This window comes from Marmota flaviventris, chromosome 1 (genome assembly GCF_047511675.1).
Source record: "Marmota flaviventris isolate mMarFla1 chromosome 1, mMarFla1.hap1, whole genome shotgun sequence".
Lineage (NCBI taxonomy): Eukaryota > Metazoa > Chordata > Mammalia > Rodentia > Sciuridae > Marmota > Marmota flaviventris.
In genome coordinates this window covers 56,113,195-56,130,921 of record NC_092498.1, presented here as the reverse complement: position 1 = coordinate 56,130,921, position 17,727 = coordinate 56,113,195, and the positions used below count along the sequence as shown (strand labels likewise).

The following is a 17,727-nucleotide window of genomic DNA, read 5'->3' as shown; positions in this document are numbered from 1 at the left end:
TATGGGAATTCGGATCACTGGCCCACGGCCCCCAGACTTGCAGACAGGTGGACAGCGGGGCTGCTTCCCGGCGCCTCACGCGGGAGTCCCACTCCCTGTTACAGCGCCAGCGCCTGTCAGCGTCCTCCGCCCTGCAGCGGTCTAAGCGGCGCGTGCACATTGCTTGCCGGCGGGGGTTGCCATGGTTTCTGGGGGTCACGTGGGCGCGCCGCGGCGGGGCGGGGGCGGGGCGCCGGGCGGAGGAGAGGCGCGGCCGCGGTAGGAGCGGGAGGAGCTGGAGATGCTGCCAGCCCTCCCGGGGCCGCGCTCGCTCACCCTCCGCCGCCGCACGGAGCAGCCGCGCGCCGGGAGCCGCGGGCCGGGCCAGCCGGGCCGCCGGGGCCCAGTGCGCCGCGCTCGCTGCGGGTAGCGCCTCCTGCACCCTCGGCACTCGCTTCGTGGCCGCGGGGCCCGAGATCGGATCGAGGAAAGGGGCGAGGGCGGAGCCCAGGTGCCCGCCCGCCCGGAGGCAGGATGAGTATCGAGATCCCGGCGGGGCTGACGGAGCTGCTGCAGGGCTTCACCGTGGAGGTGCTGAGGCACCAGCCCGCGGACCTGCTGGAGTTCGCGCTGCAGCACTTCACGCGCCTGCAGCAGGAGAACGAGCGCAAAGGCGCCGCACGCTTCGGCCATGAGGGCAGGACCTGGGGGGACGCGGGCGCAGCCGCCGGGGGCGGCACCCCCAGCAAGGGGGTCAACTTCGCCGAGGAGCCCATGCGCTCCGACTCCGAGAACGGCGAGGAGGAGGAGGAGGCCGCGGACGCAGGAGCGTTCAACGGTGAGGACCAGACACCTCCACGCCCCCGGGTCCCCTTGCTGCCCACTAGCATTCCCCGCCTTTGCTCTTGAATCATGCAGCTTCGCTCACCCACCTCACCCCGCGTTTTCCACCTTCCCTACCTTCCCATCTCGCCCACCCCCTCAGCATCCATTTCTGTCTCTCCCACTCGCCCACCTTCCTACTCTGCTCTCTTGTCATGCCCTCCCCATCTTCCCCGCCTCTGGAAGTGCGAGAGCTGAAAGGTTATGGTTCCCTCTGCCCATCTGCCTGCTCTCTTCCTGGTCCGGTTTGGGGTGGGCATCCGCTGGGAGGACAACTTTCACTGTGGTTGGAGATATTTCGCTTGGAGGACACCATTGTGAATAAAGGAACCTGGCCCACTGGGCATCCTCTTTCAGCCCTTAAATTTACTATTGGGGTGTCCAAAGAGAAAAGGCAGAGAGAGTGTTCAATGTGTTTGGCTTTGCTGTTGTCAGGACTGTAGATTCACTAAAAGGAGCATGGAATAGGACTTACTGGGGTAATTCAAAATTTATGGTAATATCTGTGACATTCTTGGAAACAGTAATATATTATTTTCCAATTTACCAGTACTGTCTTATGTTATTTTTGGACACACAACAAAGGATTCTTTTTAGCCTGTAACCCAAGGGGTCTTTGGAACGAGGAAATGGACTAATGGCTTGTTGTTTTAATATAAAACACATATTGAATGATTGGGTGCTTTTTTAAAAAATGAAAAGTGTGTGAAAAACACTGTAGGAAGTTCTGAAAGCTTGTTGGTTGTCTTTAGAATGAAAAGCCAGTGAGTAATTGTAAGGACTGTGCCAGACACTGAAGCTAGAAAGAATGAATGGGAAAGAAAAGGAATTTTCTCAAATAGCTGCTTTTGGCAAGTCCCACCCCTTCTGCTTACAACCCTCTTTGCCTAACACACGCAGATACACACGCACCTTCACAGCCTCCTGTATTTACACAATATGCCTAAATTCCATTTTTTATGGTATCCCAAGCTAAAATAAAATACTTGTGCAAATGTGCAAGTGTTTTCTCTTTGTGGTGTAAGGCAAACATACATGTAGCATTGCACCAGCTTTTATTTATTTATACTGCTGTGGTTTGTGCATCCACAGTGCATTTTGTATAATGAAAACATTTTCAAGTGTCATTTCATTTCCTCATGTCCCTTCCTAGGAAGATGTTTCTTTTCTTTGCAGAATTAATCACAGATTTAAATGAGTTATAAAATTCATGATTTTTTTTTTTAGCTTGTCTAAAACAATCACAGAAACCTGGAAATTAGTCCACTATGAAGATAAAAGGGAAAATTGTTACTTAAATTTTAAATTGTGGGCACTTTTTAGTGTTTCCCAGGATAGGGTAATCATAGTCTTAATTGTTCTTTTTGTGTGCACACACACAAAATTAATCAAATGCTTTTCTTATTAGAAGCAAGAGAAAGAGTACTATTTTATGTAGATGAAAAGGAGAAGCCAATAATGGATGCCATAGAAAAGACAGAGGCATCTAATATTTCTTTTATGCTCCTGACACATCTGTGCACATGCAGGCATGCACACATAGACATGCACACAGAGACATGCACACACACAAAGAAAAGGAAAGGACCTGTTTCCCAGATAAGAAGGAGCTAGGAACTAAGAGTCTTGAACCTGTATTCCTATAGTATTGTTAATGTAACTAAAATATTTTGTTTGTATAATGCTCTTGAAGTACTGTGCATTGATGATTCCATATCCTCCCTATAACAGTGGGTATTTGTGCACAGAAAAGATGTAATTTTCATTTTGTAATGTAAGAAACAAGCTGTTAACTTGTAAGCAGCAGGATATTTTATTTGGCTTTATATTTTCCAAGATACTTTTACTGTAAAATTATTCAACTGGAGTTTTAGTAAATACTTGTTAACTGGTTGTGCTATTTATTCCCCTGCCTGACCCTCAAGGACTTTGAAAACTTTTGACTGCAACCAAGTATAGTTTGATCATTATGCTGTGGACATGCATGCTTACATGTATTCCTGAAGCTTTGGCAACAGTATTCCTTCTAGGTGCACTGCTTTGTATATTTTCTTTTCTAATCATTTTTTAAAAAAGTAAATTGTTGGCTAAAATCACTTAATTGTAAGCTACAAAATATCTGGTACACTTTTTTGTAAAGTTCCAAATAATGAATATTTTAGACTTTGCTCTGTCAAATCAATATCTCCCCCCAACCCCCTTAACAACCTTTTAAACACACACTCCCTCTGGAGGTTGAGGTTGTACAAAAATGCAGACCAATCTTGCCCACTGGGAGTTGGTAGGTACACTGTGGAGGGAGTCAATACTTCCACTGGAGAAAAAAAAAAAAAAAAAAAAAAAACATGTCAGGACTGAACCTAAACAACACAAAGTCATCAGTTTAATATCTGCATCCAGAACAGTGCCAAAGAAAACCCATCAGATACTGGGCAATTTTCTTGGCTTAGTAAAGAATAAATGTTGGGGAAAAAAGTCTTAATTTACTGACACAGCACAAGACCAGCTGGATCAATAAGTTTTGCATTTTCATGCGCATCTCAAGGAAGTTTGATTCAGAAATGAACATTACTTGGTTCTATTCTTGGAGAGCTTTTGCAAATAAGTGAATAGGCTAGGGTGGGACATAGTTTTGGGGGTGTTTGTTTGTTTATTGATCACCAGACATCTCCAGGCATACTGAAACCTATAGTTCCTGACCATACTTTGAAAACCATTGAACATAGATGGTGATAATAATGCCTCCTTAATAATATTTATAAAGAATGTTGTTTGTTAACATATGCTGTGTACTAGGCACTATCTGAATGCTTTCGTTCATTCTCCTAGTTCCATGAGAAAGATGAGACACCAGTTGACTAGTGTTTCATAGGTAGTGTGCTGTAAAACCAGGATTGGGACACAGGTGAGCCTGGTTTCATCCAGGTGCTCTTGGCTTGCCAGGCTTATCTACAGAGGGGGCTGGGGCTATCATAACCTGTGCTAGCCCCTTATATATAAAGCTCTCCTTGAGACTTTGAATGTGTTTTGTCTTTGGAAAATTAACTTGTCCAAGATGGTGTACAGAACCAGTAAGTAGCAGATACTTGTTCCATAACATCTGTCTTACCTTGAAGCCCAAGACATCAAGGAGTTCTTAAATGAAATTTGTTCCATGGGCTGACTCACAGGTCATGTTTTCCTAGGAATTTTTCCAGTATTCATAATGGGTTTGCATTGTTGGTTCACATCTTCACTCACGAATCCCTTTAGTATAAGTGATGGTATTTATAACACGTTATGTTGAGATTAAAAGAAAAGTTGTTGACCATGAAACTGGTGCTCAATGACTAACATAAGGATCAAGCCTCTGACTTTGGCCTCATAATGTAGAGGTAGAATCAGAAAGCCAGGCACCTACAGTTCACTGGAAAAATCTGGTTTAGTCCACAGTTCAATCAGTGGTCTTTGAGGGTCCAGTGCTGTGGCTGTAGGTGGTGCCAAGCCAGCTAGCTAGTCAGGTAGGTAAAAGTAGGCTTTACTTCTTTCCTGCCTTTCCAAAGGAATCTTTTATCTTAACTATATTGCTTCTCTATTCCACTCCTGTTCTCTTCTAATTTTATCAGTTCATATTATTACTTTCTGGTTACTATCATTCTAAAACCTAAAGGTCAACACATTGGCTTATGGCGATCCTCTTTAGGAAAACTCCTGATACTGGAAAGAAGCTATCATGGAGACTGCTTGGCATCTTCTCTGCGTCTTGCTTCCTTATCCTACAGGAAGCACATAAAGCTTGACATGTCACTTCTGAAAGAGCAGTGTCCTTAAGCCTAGACCTTATTAGAGCATTTATAGTAGCCCAAAGAGTTAAATCACTATTAATTTGAAGTAAAATCTATGGTGATTAGTAGTTTCATATAGACTTTATTGTGAGATCTTGTGTGGTTCACCCATTTCCAATGCCAAAATTAAAAACGAAGTACATATATTCAGATTATTCCTATAAATTGACAAGTATTAAACAAAATAAACTACATAGGGGTACATGCAGAGCAGTCAGTCTGGGAAATAATGTGGAAGAACTGATTTTTCTGTCTTGTGTATATATACAAATATTTGGAACCATACCTAATAAAACAAGCACATCAAAGATATTTAAGTTGAGATTTACCAGGCAGTAACTGTGACCTAACCTTTTTAACTCTAACCTTTTTTAACTCTTACCAATATTTTGCACAATCTGAAGGATCACTTCTAAAGTCTCTAGGCATTATAGAGACTTTAGAAGTGATCCTTCAGATTGTGCAAAATATTGGTAAGTTAGAGCTTGTGGTGGTGGGAGACTAAGAGAATAAAGTTATTTATCATGAAAAAAAAAATCATTGAAGAAGAGCTGAGAATATTCATGTGTCTAAGTTTCCTTAGGTGACTATGAGCAAATGTTCTTCATTTCTGTTAGATGCAGAATTAGGACCAAGTTTCACTGTAACTTGAATAAAAGTCAGAAATCTGTCTGAATGGTTTACATGTTTTCCCTGAAATTAGGTGGCAGAAGCAATAGTGGCAATAGACTGATTGAGTGCTCAAGAATTTGCTGTGAAAATGATCTTAACTGGCTCATTCTATTAACTAACTATTGAGTTCGTGGTCTGGTAGCAGGAAATTGTAGACAGCAGGTGTAACTTCAAAAATTGTTGGCCAATTTATTAGGCTCACCTCCTTATGCCCTTTTAAGAATTTGCTCTTTATGGTCACTAGAAGCTTTTATGAGACTAAGCAGCCAATTGTTAGCTCTTGCCTCCTGCAGCCTGTGGCAATCAACATCTGACTAAAAAAAAATTACTCTAGTAGTTATAGTTACCTTGTACCAACCAAAAGCTAAATATCTTTTTAATATGTTATGAACCTCTCAAATACACTTAAGTAGGCTGAGAAATGTCCATGAATGTTAGCTTTTTGGATAAACTATAAACATCCAGACATTAGTGTATGAGTCACTGTGCTAAACACATTGGCATGTTATTGCATTAATATACCTACCTCATCAGGTGTGGTGGTGCACATCTGTGATCTCAGTGACTCAGGGGGCTGAGGCAGGACAATGACAAATGATGCCTTAAGCCACTTAGCAAGACCCTGTCTCAAAAGGTCTAGGGATGTAGCTCAGTGACAAAATGCCCCTGGGTTTGATCTCCAGTACCCACCCCACCACCACCACCCAAAAAAAAAAAAACCCCAAAACAAAAAAAAACTACCTCAAGGTTGTCACAAGGATAAAAGGATTGATATTTGTAAGACCATTTGGACAGAAGACATAGCAAGCATTGAATACATTCAAATAAATTGTTTAATTGGTATGAAACCTTGCAAAAGTTCAAACTTTTGTAGAATAGCAATTTCATAGTGTTTTATGGACATAAATCTAATATTTGTACTTTTCGGAGAGCTGAAGTAGGAAATGTTCTCAAGCAGCAGCTCCATTTAGAATTTAATGTGAAGTTCTGTTGCACAGTAATAAATTCCACATCCTTTCAACTTATAATTTGTAGCTAAGAGCTCCAGGGTTTTGTTATTAATGACACTGTGTAGTCTTTGGCTATTAGAGATTTACGTGATAGTTTCAAATCCTCTTGAAATGGATTACATCATTCATGACAATGGCTGAAATATTGAAGCCATTCTTTTAGTTACGAGCATAACACAGTAGTATTAGAGAAGATTTAAAAAATATTTTGAGTTAGAGATGGTAATTTCTGAAGTAGAATAGTTAAGAACATTATTCATTTAAATAGCAGTATTAAGTGGATTGCTTTAGGGTTGAAATTGGGACATCAAAGGACTTGAAATCGTGTTCTGTTCTTAACCACCTATTACTTTGGGTTTTGAGAAGGAAAGTAAAGGAAGAAAAGCCAGAAGGGACTGGGAGAGAGAGAAATCCAGAGAAGCCAGAGAAAGGGAGAAGGAAAATCACCTGAGACATGTGAAGGCTTCCGTAAGTCACTCATACTTTGTCTGAAGAGAGCGCATACAATAAAATCACCTAGGCAAAAATGGAAGCATTAGATACTTTAATTTTTCTGCCTGTGTTAAAAAAAAAACAAACTTATTTCATGCAAGACAGTAATAGCTTTTCATTTGAGGTCGCACATAGTGATGCGCTTGCTGTGTCTTGGTAGAACAGAAGTAAATACTGAATGGTTATTTATTGTTGTAAATCTCACTGCATGGATTCCAGTAAATTTCCAACTGTCAAGGTTGTGTTCCTAGCTGTGTTAAAAAAAAAAAAAACAAGTATGATTCTTTTTCACCTGTGCAAATACCAACAGGAGACCATTGAATCTGTCAATTAGGAGTTTGTTTATGACCCCTTAAGAGAGGCATTTATCAGAGTAGTAGCAATAAGAAAAGGCCTATGGTGGGGATTGTGGAATATTTTAGAGTGAGGAACTCAGTGAAGGAGATTGAAGTGGTTGACCACAGTGTCTGTGTTAGAAGTGTACAGAGTCACAGTACCAGAAGGGGGCCAGGACCTGGAGTGGCCAATTAGGAGAAGGAATAGGTAGAAGTCACTCACAGTTACTCACAGTACAAATGTTTATTGAATGTCAACCCCCTTTTTTATTTTTCTTTTTTTAAGAAAAAAATTATTAAGTTTGCTCTGTAGAATTAAGAATAATTTCACAGAGTGTAGATGTGATCTGTTTGGTTTAAAAGATGAAGCAGGTAAGACAGAAAAGTTCCTTCCTTAAATTTAGTAGGTCTTGGTCTTATAAATTTTGTTTTGTTCATAGAACTGTCACTAACATTTTGTGTGCTGTTTACATTAGCTTACATATTATGAATTTTTCCTGCCTTCTATTCAGGTGCTAGGTATGGTTTGAACAGCTGGGCTCAAGAAAAGTACTTTTGGATTTTGCCTTCAAAATTCCTGTTTTTTATTTTATCACCCCCCCCCCCCCGACTCTTTGATTCTTTTTTCAGGACAGTGAAACTTTGAATTAGACCGTATTTGACAGTGGAGAAGAATGGAGAGTGCATCAGTTTTTCCAAATTGGATGAATTACTGTTGTGTTGGGTCTTGTTCTTGTCTTTGCCGTCTTATCCACACTGTCTGTTGTGATGACAAAGCCCCCTGCAAAAACCTCACTGTGATGCTGATCATTATCTTTATTTTATGGGAGTGAATTTTGTGTCTCAGAAATTCAAAATGACTCAGACCATTCCATTATGTAATTATTTTGTGGAAAGAATTTGAGCTAAAATTTTCAGGTCATGGCTTACAAGAAAACAAAACAATCTAAAAAAAATCAGAAATATAAACACAGTTGGTGTAACATTTATAAATGTCTCAGCAATAGGTTTTGCCATTTATAGCTTAATAATGTTTGAAAACGAAAAAAAAAATCATTCCAGTTGCTGCTATTTAAATGTTTCTTAATTTTTGAAAAAGACAAAAAGGTCAAAATATAAACACATGTTCCACATAAAAGCCAAGCCAAGAAGATATACTGTATACAGTTATTCCTGTATCCGTTTGGCTAGGGACTGACATTATTTAATTTACATTAGCTGTTCCAAGTTGAAACAGTTCATGGGAGTGATATTAAGGGGATGAGGGGGTTACAAAAAAAAGCACGCAAAAAAACCCCATATTTGCTTAAATACATTTTAGACTCAAAAAGCATTTTTTTCAAAAGGTCATGTTGAATTAAAACATGACTCAGCCATTTAATTCCCATCTTTATAGAATGCTAATGTTTGTTAAATTGTGTTTTGTTTCTTTAGTAATAATTACTGTTAACATTTTTGGCTGCTTATCCTCCAGATGTTGAACAAGGCCTGTTATGTACATCATTTAGTCTTTTCCAAAGTAAGTGCTGGAATCGGGATTTGAACCTGACATTCTGATTTCAGAGCCCAGTTCCTGAACCATACATAAAGTACATACACTTCATTTTCAGTAACTCTTATAGCAATAACATGATTGAAAAGAACATACCAAAAAATAAGCTACATATTTTTTCCTCTAAAAACTTGTGGTCCAACCCTTTTACAATTGGCTTTTTCTGTCTATTCCACCTAGATTACTACTTCATGTACTTTAGAAATGCAATAAAATATTTTAGAAGTAAACACCTCATATATTGTTTATTTCTCTAAACTTGTTTATTTTACATCCTTGTTAGCAAATATAAGTGTGGAATACACTCCCAATGTACTTGTAAATTTTATACATGTACCAGTATATTAATTTATTATTTATATGTAAGCTTCCCACAATATTAATTTTGAAAGGAAGAAGCAAAAATTAATTGTGAGCAAGTACTAAATGTTGCCCTGGGCCTCAAAAGATTGCCTTATACAGTGGCTCAGGGTTTATGAACTCCATTTTGGAAACCACAACTTACAATACAACTTAACTTGATCTCCATTAATGTGTAAGATGTGAGCAACTTTTGGTTAGTTTCCAGATTTAAGTTTCTAGATTATGAAGGACTTGCAGGTAGGCAGGGATCTAGTTGTATGTGTACACGCTCCTTTTTTAATAAACATTCATTAGATAAGTTAATGGACTCAACAGAAAATTTTGGTGGAATATAGAGAAAAATTCCCTAATGAGAAGGAAATAAATCATGTTACCTAAAAAAGGAAGATCCAGGATTTTTCTTTTTCTTTTTTTAATGTTTTATTTGTTTATTATTATTTTTTGCATTACAATTCTTAATACACCTTTATACTGCAATTTATCATGTCTCTGATTGTATATAAGGTATGTTGACACCAAATTCACATCTTCATACATGTATTTGGTATAATGATGAGGGTCTGCTTCCACCATCCATGCTATTCCCCTTCTCCCTTCCTTTCCCTCCCACCCCTATTCCCTATCTAGAGGTAATCTTCCTCCCTTGCTCTCTCTCCTAACCTCATTTTGAGTCACCCCCCTTATATCAGAGAAGACATTCGGCATTTGTTTTTTTGGAATTGGCTGACTTCACTTAACATAATCTTCTCTAATGCCATCCATTTCCCTGCAAATGCCATGATCTTATTCTTTTTTTATTGCTGAGTAATATTCCATTGTATATAAATCCCACATTGTTTTATCCATTCATCCACTGAAGGACATCTAGGTTGGCTCCACAGTTTAGCTATTGTGATTTGTGCTGCTGTAGACATTGATGTGGCTATGTCCCTGTAGTGTGCTGTTTTTAGGTCCACCATTTGACCCAGCTATTCCTCTTAGGATTTTTCTTTAAACTCGATTCCTGTATGCATCTTGGACTGTGTCCTAGACTGTAGATTACTAATGTTCATGGTGCAAATTTTGTAGGTGGAGCCGGCCATGGTGGCACACTTGTAATCCCAGTGACATGGGAGGCTAAGGCAGGAGGATTGAAAGTTTGAGACCACCCTAAGTAACTCAGTGGGACTCTAAGCAACTTTGCAAGACCCTGCCTCAAAAAAAAAAGGCGGGGGGCTGGGAATATGGCTCAGTTTTGTGGTACAGCCCCCATGGGTTCAGTCTCCATTAATGGGAAAAAAATGTGGATGGGACAAAGAGAATCATACAGTGTAATAAGTGCTATAGATGTTTAGGAATCACTAAATTGTGGATTGGGGTTTAACTCAGTGGAAGAGTGCTTGCCTAGCATGTATAAGGCACTGGGTTCAATTCTCAGCACCACATAGAAATTAATAAAATAAAGGTCAATTGACAACTAAAAAAAATCATTAAATTGTGGAAATGCCATTCAGAATTAGAAGAAAGTGTAAAGTTTAAAAGAATAGTTCTTTTAGTGTCTTTGGAATATCTCAGGAAGGACACCTTTGGGGATGGTACTTGTTAGGAGGAAAATAGTTCACTATTTTCTGTTTTGTAACTTTCAAAAAAATGTTTATCATTCATTATATTACCTATTATAGTAATGTTAAGTATAAAAAGACCTGCTATAAAAGCAATTCTTTTGTAAAGGTTCACTAAATGGCAAATAAAACACAATTTATAGAGACACATGACATGGTTGTAAATTAATATAGCCAAATATTCTCACCTAAGTTTTTCTCTTGGTCCCAAGTGTTGTTTTACTAAATCTCACTCTTTCTCCAGAAGTTAGTTTACAAACCACACCAAAAATTTTCCCAAGTTTCCCTTATTGATGTTAATAGTGCCCGTGTGGTAGGGTGAATAGACACTCTTGTCATAGTAAGCTTTGCAGATTAGGGGTCTTCACTGCAGGCAGGCAGGAATGTGGGTGCTCAAATCTTTTTACATGTAAAACTCATTTGAAAATTAAATGCCTAAATGTACAGTGGTTGAAGCCTTTAGTTATACATATATTTTAAAATGCTAGTCTAGTAATCCTTTAATTAGAATGCATTTTAAAATGTTTTCATGAGATTTAAAATGCTTTAGTCTTCAGTTACAGAGAAGTAAACTTCATTTTATTAAAAATGAGGCTTATTTTTAGACCTGACATGTGATCACCGTATGAAATGCAGAAAATAAAGGCACACAGGCTTGTCTTCCCTTCAAAGTTCTCCCATTCCGATTGAGGTGACATTCTGACCCCATGTGAGCCTCTGATGCTGTATGTCACTGCTCCTGCTCACGTGAACCCTGTGCTAAATCTAGTTTGGGGTGTGTCCCAGACCTGCTTTGTCCACTCTCATTTCTGCCCTTGCACGCTGCCTTCCTCCCTTTACTGCTCTGCTCTTTGGGACCCCAGTGTTTCCCACTAGCTCTAGCGTTGACCTCCCTCTAAGGATCACATTGACACATCCATCAGTTCTTCATTTGCATGTTCTTCAGTGACCTGCAGATAATTTTGTCCTAAACTGCATGTTATCTTCTTCTTCCTATCTTTTCTGTACTGTTATTTCATTCTTTTATTTTTTTCCTCTACTGATTTGAGAAATGTGGTCACTGAGTCCCTTACCACTGTCTCACAATTCTCACATGCAGTAGTTCACTGTTACGGAAATGCGCACAAAACAAGATTGCTTTTAGTTGCCAAAAATTTAAGCGCCCTGGCATGAAAAATCTGAAATAATGGAAAGTTGTTTTTTTTTTTTTAAAGTTTGACTTTAATTTTGGCGTGGACTCTGGGTTTGAATCCTAGTAGTGCCATTTATAACTTTTGGGACCTTTGGCAAGGTACCTTATGATCTGTGCCTCAGTTTCCTCATTTATGAGATAGGAGTAATGACAGTATCTACGCCAGAGGACTGTTGTAGTAATTACAGGGCCTGGCATGCAGTAAGCATCACTTGTGGGCCGATTTAAAAAAGAAAGAAAGAAAAGAAACAAGTCACACGTTTTAGAAGTTAGTGAGAATGTGACAGTTTTTTTTTTTTTAATGAGGTTTGATTGGAAATATAATAAGCTTGCTCTTAAGGCACTGTAGTAGTACTTTAAAAAATTATTAATGGAAATATAAAAGTAAAATCTTTGAGTCTTATAGTTGTTTCAATTTTTAAAACACCCATTGTTCTTAAAACCCAGGGCCTCCTTTAATTCCATTTCAAATTCAAGGTAGAATTTTGACTTAAAAAAAAAAAAAAGTGATGGATTAAAGCTTTGCTTTGTTTTCACACTGTTTTTTCCCTTGAAAATAACTGTTAAACTGGTAGAATAAATAAAGTTGTATGTATACAGTCTCCAAATTTATGGTCTTATTTAACTTCTACGAGTCAGTTTTAAACAACTTAAGACAGAGTAGGTAGGAATACTGAAAATAGTGCTTTATTTAAATGAGGCAGATGCTTGCAGTAGAAACATGACCGTGTGCCTGAAATATAAATTAATTGGAAAAAATTAGTTGCATTAAATTGACAGCTTGTTGCCTTTTCCTCAAGTCATAATATTTATAAAAGTAAGCTCTTGTGGGGCAAATTTATACCTCTCCAAGTTTTACATTAGTTTGTTGCTTAATTCCTATAAAACCAAAATTCTGTACTTATTTAACTACAAATTGCTAATGTAATGTATTTTTAGATGGCAAAAAAAGACAATCCTTTTGTATCTTTATTTTCACATTGAATTGTTCAAAGATCTCCAATTTTTTTTGTTTGACTCTCATTAACAAGTTTACCAACTAAGCAGTTTTAGGACTTTTTGTCATATTTTAAAATAATAATTACCTTATAATTGTTTACAAAGAATATAGGGTATTTTAGTGTTTGAATTTTAACAAAAACTCATTTGTAAAAAGGATATGGTATGAGGGCTGGAGTTATAGGTCGATGGTTGAGCACTTGCCCCACCTGCGTGAGGTACTGGGTTCCATTCTCAGCACCACATAAAAATAAATAAGTAAAATAAAGGTGTTGTGTCCATCTACAACTAAAAAAATATCTTAAATAAAGATAAGATATGAAAAATACTTTAGAAGCACATTTAGCATAAAAATACAATGTGAACTAATCTCCTTGAACTGATTTTACCTGCCCATACTAAATAGAGCAGAGAATTATTTTTTCTCCTTTTAAAACTATGAGGTATTTCCAGTATACAAAGAGATACAAAGACTAAATAACACTTATAAAAGCCATCCCCTAGCTCCAACAAAGTTTGGCACCCTTCAGTTTTTTTGTGTTTTTCTTTTAAGAATATACCACATATACAGTATTTGGTATTTATATTTCCTGTGCATTATTTTGCACAAGTACTTCTTAGGCATTTATTCATTAGTTAGAAATAGTGTTATTTTAAATTTAGTCCAAGTTTGTATAAAATTCCCCTATGGAAATTTATTTTATGTATAGTATTATCCTTTAACTACTTTTAATTTTATTTTTTACACAAATAGAGCACAACTTTTCATTTCTCTGGTTGTACCTGATGGAGAGTCACACCATTTGTGCAATCATACCCATACATAGGGTAAGAATGTCCATCTCATTCTACCATCCACCCCTTACACCCCATTCCTCCCTCTCCTCTGCTCAATCCAGAGTTCCTCCATTCTCCCCTTGCCCATTATGGATCAGTATCCACTTATCAGAGAAAACATTTGGCTTTTAACTTGTTTTTGAGAACAGTATTTGAGATGCTAAATTGATTCATGCAGCTCCAGTTTATTTATTTTAAACTGCTATGTAGTATACTCATAAATAAATACTTTATTCATTCTCTGGTAAATATTTTGGTTGTTCCCAATTTCTTATTCTTATAGTGCTGTAGTGAACAGTGTGTGTGTGTGTGTGTGTGTGTGTGTGTATTATGAAATTATACTAGTTTTTGAAGACTGTTTTCAAAGTATGGTATAGAGACCCCAGAGGGCTATTTGTCTCCCACCCCTAGACCTTTTGAGGAGGCTATAGGATAAAAAGTAAAATAATACTAACTTGATTTTTTTCTGTCATGCTTTTAAAAATATACAGCAGAATTTTCTGGAGGGTACATGAGGTATGACTGCACAGATTGAATGCAGGTGCAGATATGAGAACCTGGCTATCTTCTAGCAGATTTGGAAAATGTAAAACAAAGGCATTCTAAATATAACTAACTTTTGTTTCATTTGGAAAATGTAATTGTTTTCTCTCAAGGTATGTTATTTGTGATAACAGGCAACTTTTATTGTTAGCTTTAAATTAAATATTATTTAAACATCAGTTTTTAACTTTGAATACAGTAAATATTAATGAATATAATCCACATAAGCAAATAGTTCCCAAGAGTGTAAAGAACTTTTGAGACTAATTTTGAGACTTACCAATTTTAGGATATACTTAAATTTTGTGGAAAATATTTTATTGGGAGTTTTATTAAAGTTACATTGCATATATGAACCAAGTTGGAGAGAAAAGACATTTTTTATAATTTTTTTTAGTTGTAGATGGACAAAATACCTTTATTTTTTATTTATTTATTTTTATGTGGTGCTGAGGATTAAACCCAGTGCCTCACACATGTGAGGCAAGCACTCTGCCACTGAGCCACAACCCCAGCCCAGAACAGACATTTTTAATGATATTCAACCTACTATTCATGAATGTGGTCTCTTTTTTTTTCTTTAATAAGGTTTTGTAATTTTTTTTCACAAAGAATTTTTGTATCCTCTCAGTTTCATTCCTAAGTAACTTTTCGTTTTTATTGTTATTATATCTGGGACTTTTTTCTATTATATTTTGTAATTTATTATGTATAAAAGGAACTAGTAAAACTCAATAATAAAAAACCCTAATCAAATTGAACACTATTAGGGGCATGTCAGTAAAGAAGAAAAGAAGAAAAGCATGGCTGATAGGCACAGGGAATGATGTTTTGTATTTTAGATATCAGGAAAGTGAAACTTGGTACCACAGAGACACTATTAATATGAGAATGGCTAAAATAAGACATGCCTTATGTTGGCAAAGATGTGGAACAACTAGAACTCTTCTAAGTGACCTGTAAGGGCATAAAATGATACTAACGCTTGGGAAAACTGTGGACTTATTTTAAACATTCATCTACCGTAACCAAGCAATTTCACTCCTAGGCATTAAACCAAGAAATAAAAGCATATGTTTACAAAACTTCTTGTGTAAGAATATTTATAGAAGGCTTATTCAAAATAGTCCAAATTAGAAACAAGTCAAATGTCCATCAACATTTGATGAATAAATAAGTTAAAGCATATTCATGCAAAAGGATGCCACTTATCAGTAAAAATGAACAAGCGGTCGATCCTTTTAACAGCAAGAAAGAACCTCATATTTACCTGAAGCTCAAAGACAGTCAAAAGTAAACCATTATGGTAGAAATTGTCTCAGTAATTGCTTATAGGATAGTGGGAATTGACTGAAGGGGGCTTACAGAAACTTTCCAAGATGTTGGAATGTTTTTTATCTTCATTGGAGTGTTATATATGTGAGTGTCAAAATTCACTGAATTTTGTATCTCATTATATGTCAATTCCACTCAGTTAAAGAAGAATTGGAAACATGAATGCTTTTGAAGTCCTCTTTTCCATACTTTTGAGAAATACTATTGCTTTCTACTCTCTTGTGAAATCTTTTTTTTTAATAACTTTTATTTATGTATTTTTCATGTGGTGCTGAGGATTGACCCCAGTGCCTCATCTGTGCTAGGCAAACTGCTCCACCACTGAGCCCCAGCCCCAGCCCTTCTTGTGAAATCTTTTATCATCATCATCATCATCATCATTATTTGGAGATTAAAGTCCAGGTTATATTTTCATGATTTTTGAGCACAAATGAGATTGCTTTTTTTTTGAGTATTAGTCCGTTTTTTATTGTGAAACAGACTTAAAATATAATTGGTTACAACTGCACATACTTTCTCATGAGTCTGTGGTTGGTTGTGATTTGGGTGATTTCAGATGGACATGGCTCCAGGCTGTAGACCTGAGTTCTGCTCTGCCCCTCATGTAGCCTCCTTTTGGAATAAGTGATAACTGGAGACTTCCATTTCCCGGTGATGTTAGAAACACAAGCAGCCAAGCTAGATTATCCAAGTACATTTGAAGAAGACTATGTGCTTTTTGTCTTGCTAACTTTCTCCTGGCCTGAGAGTCACATGCAAAACACAGTAACTGTGGGGAGGGAAATGTACTCCACCCCTGGTAGTGGGAGGTACTGCAAAGGATATAACATACTTCTAGAGCAGGAAAAATGTGAGAAACTGAGAACAGTAATATGAAGTGGTTGCTTTTTGCTACTTAGGGGGAAAAAAGCCAAAGGCTAGTCAATCTCTACTATTTTAAAATCAGTTGTATGTTTTCATCCAATACTGTATTTTAATTGATGAGTTTCACAAACTTAATACTTGTGTGAATATCACATTTGTCCAAATGATTTTAGGTGTCAGGGAGTATCCCTTATTACATTAGTTTTTCATTAGCACTGCTCATGTATTTAAACTAATATATGTAATTGCATGTAGTGTTCTAAGCACTGCGGTAGTGTAGTGAAGCATACGGACAAGGAAACCCTACCTTCTTGGAGCTTGTAGTCTAGCATGAAAGGAAATAGAGGATAAGTGTAAAACACTAGAAATTTTTAGATAGCTGATCACCCTGGAGAGAAGGAAACAGGATGGTCTGTTGGAGAGGGACTGGAGGGCTACTTGTTAGTTACACAGGTTGTTCAAGAAAGGGCTTCCTGAGGAGAGGACATGTGAGCCAAGGCTGGAATGGCAGGAAAATTTTCATTCTGGGAAAATACAGGGAAGGTTTTGTATACTATTTTCAATGATTACTTTTATGAGTAGAGTAACTTTTATCACATCCCCTAATTGTTGTCTAAGTTGATCTTCATTTCAAAGCTTTCGTATTATTCTAAATTTATCCTTGTCTGGAAAGTTTTGTTGTGATTTTGTAATGTGTGGCAGAACATTGGCCTCTAACAAATCTGTCTTTCATGTGTTGTATCTGACAATATAGTTTTGGAAGAGACACTTTATCTTTTGGAGAAGCAGATACTGAGTTTGTGTAGTTTTGACAATGTCCCTTTCCTATCTCCTTCTGTATTTAAAAATCCAAAAACTATTTGGGAACCTTTCTCTAGGCATTGTTATTGCTTCACTCTGTGTGTGGTTAGCCACTGTGGGACTTTTTTTTAGCTGTAACTGTATTTTTCTTTCTGTTTGTAAGAGAGCATCATGGGTAAAATCCTCATGAATTAAAAAGTGAAGCATCACGTTCATTCATAAATAAAAGTAAATGTGTTGTTTCTGGTTTAATCATTACACTTTATTACCCCAATATTTTAAAATATCAGTTACATTTTTGGGAGTTTGGTTTATAAATTGAACAAAAATATGTATCTTTATAGTGATCATTAAAAATGGCACTTTGTAAAAGTCAGAACATCTATACTTTATGTCACTGTGGCCCATCTCAAGCCCTGATCCATGTGAATAGGTGGGTTGGACAT

General features: G+C 37.4%; 1 protein-coding gene across 2 annotated transcripts in view; it reads left to right on the top strand.

Annotated features, from left to right (window-relative positions):
• Nucleotides 1–301: 301 nt before the first annotated feature.
• The window catches only part of Prkar2b (protein kinase cAMP-dependent type II regulatory subunit beta), a 94,979-nt gene continuing 77,553 nt past the window's right edge, over nucleotides 302–17,727 (top strand). The window contains exon 1 of one of the 2 annotated variants that reach the window (XM_027926467.2): nucleotides 302–817. In XM_027926467.2, coding sequence (XP_027782268.1) covers nucleotides 514–817 — 304 coding nt within the window. In that variant the 5' untranslated portion in view covers nucleotides 302–513. Of the gene's footprint in view, nucleotides 818–7,430; nucleotides 7,567–17,727 lie in introns of those variants that run through there. The other variant, XM_071613001.1, reaches the window with a different exon arrangement.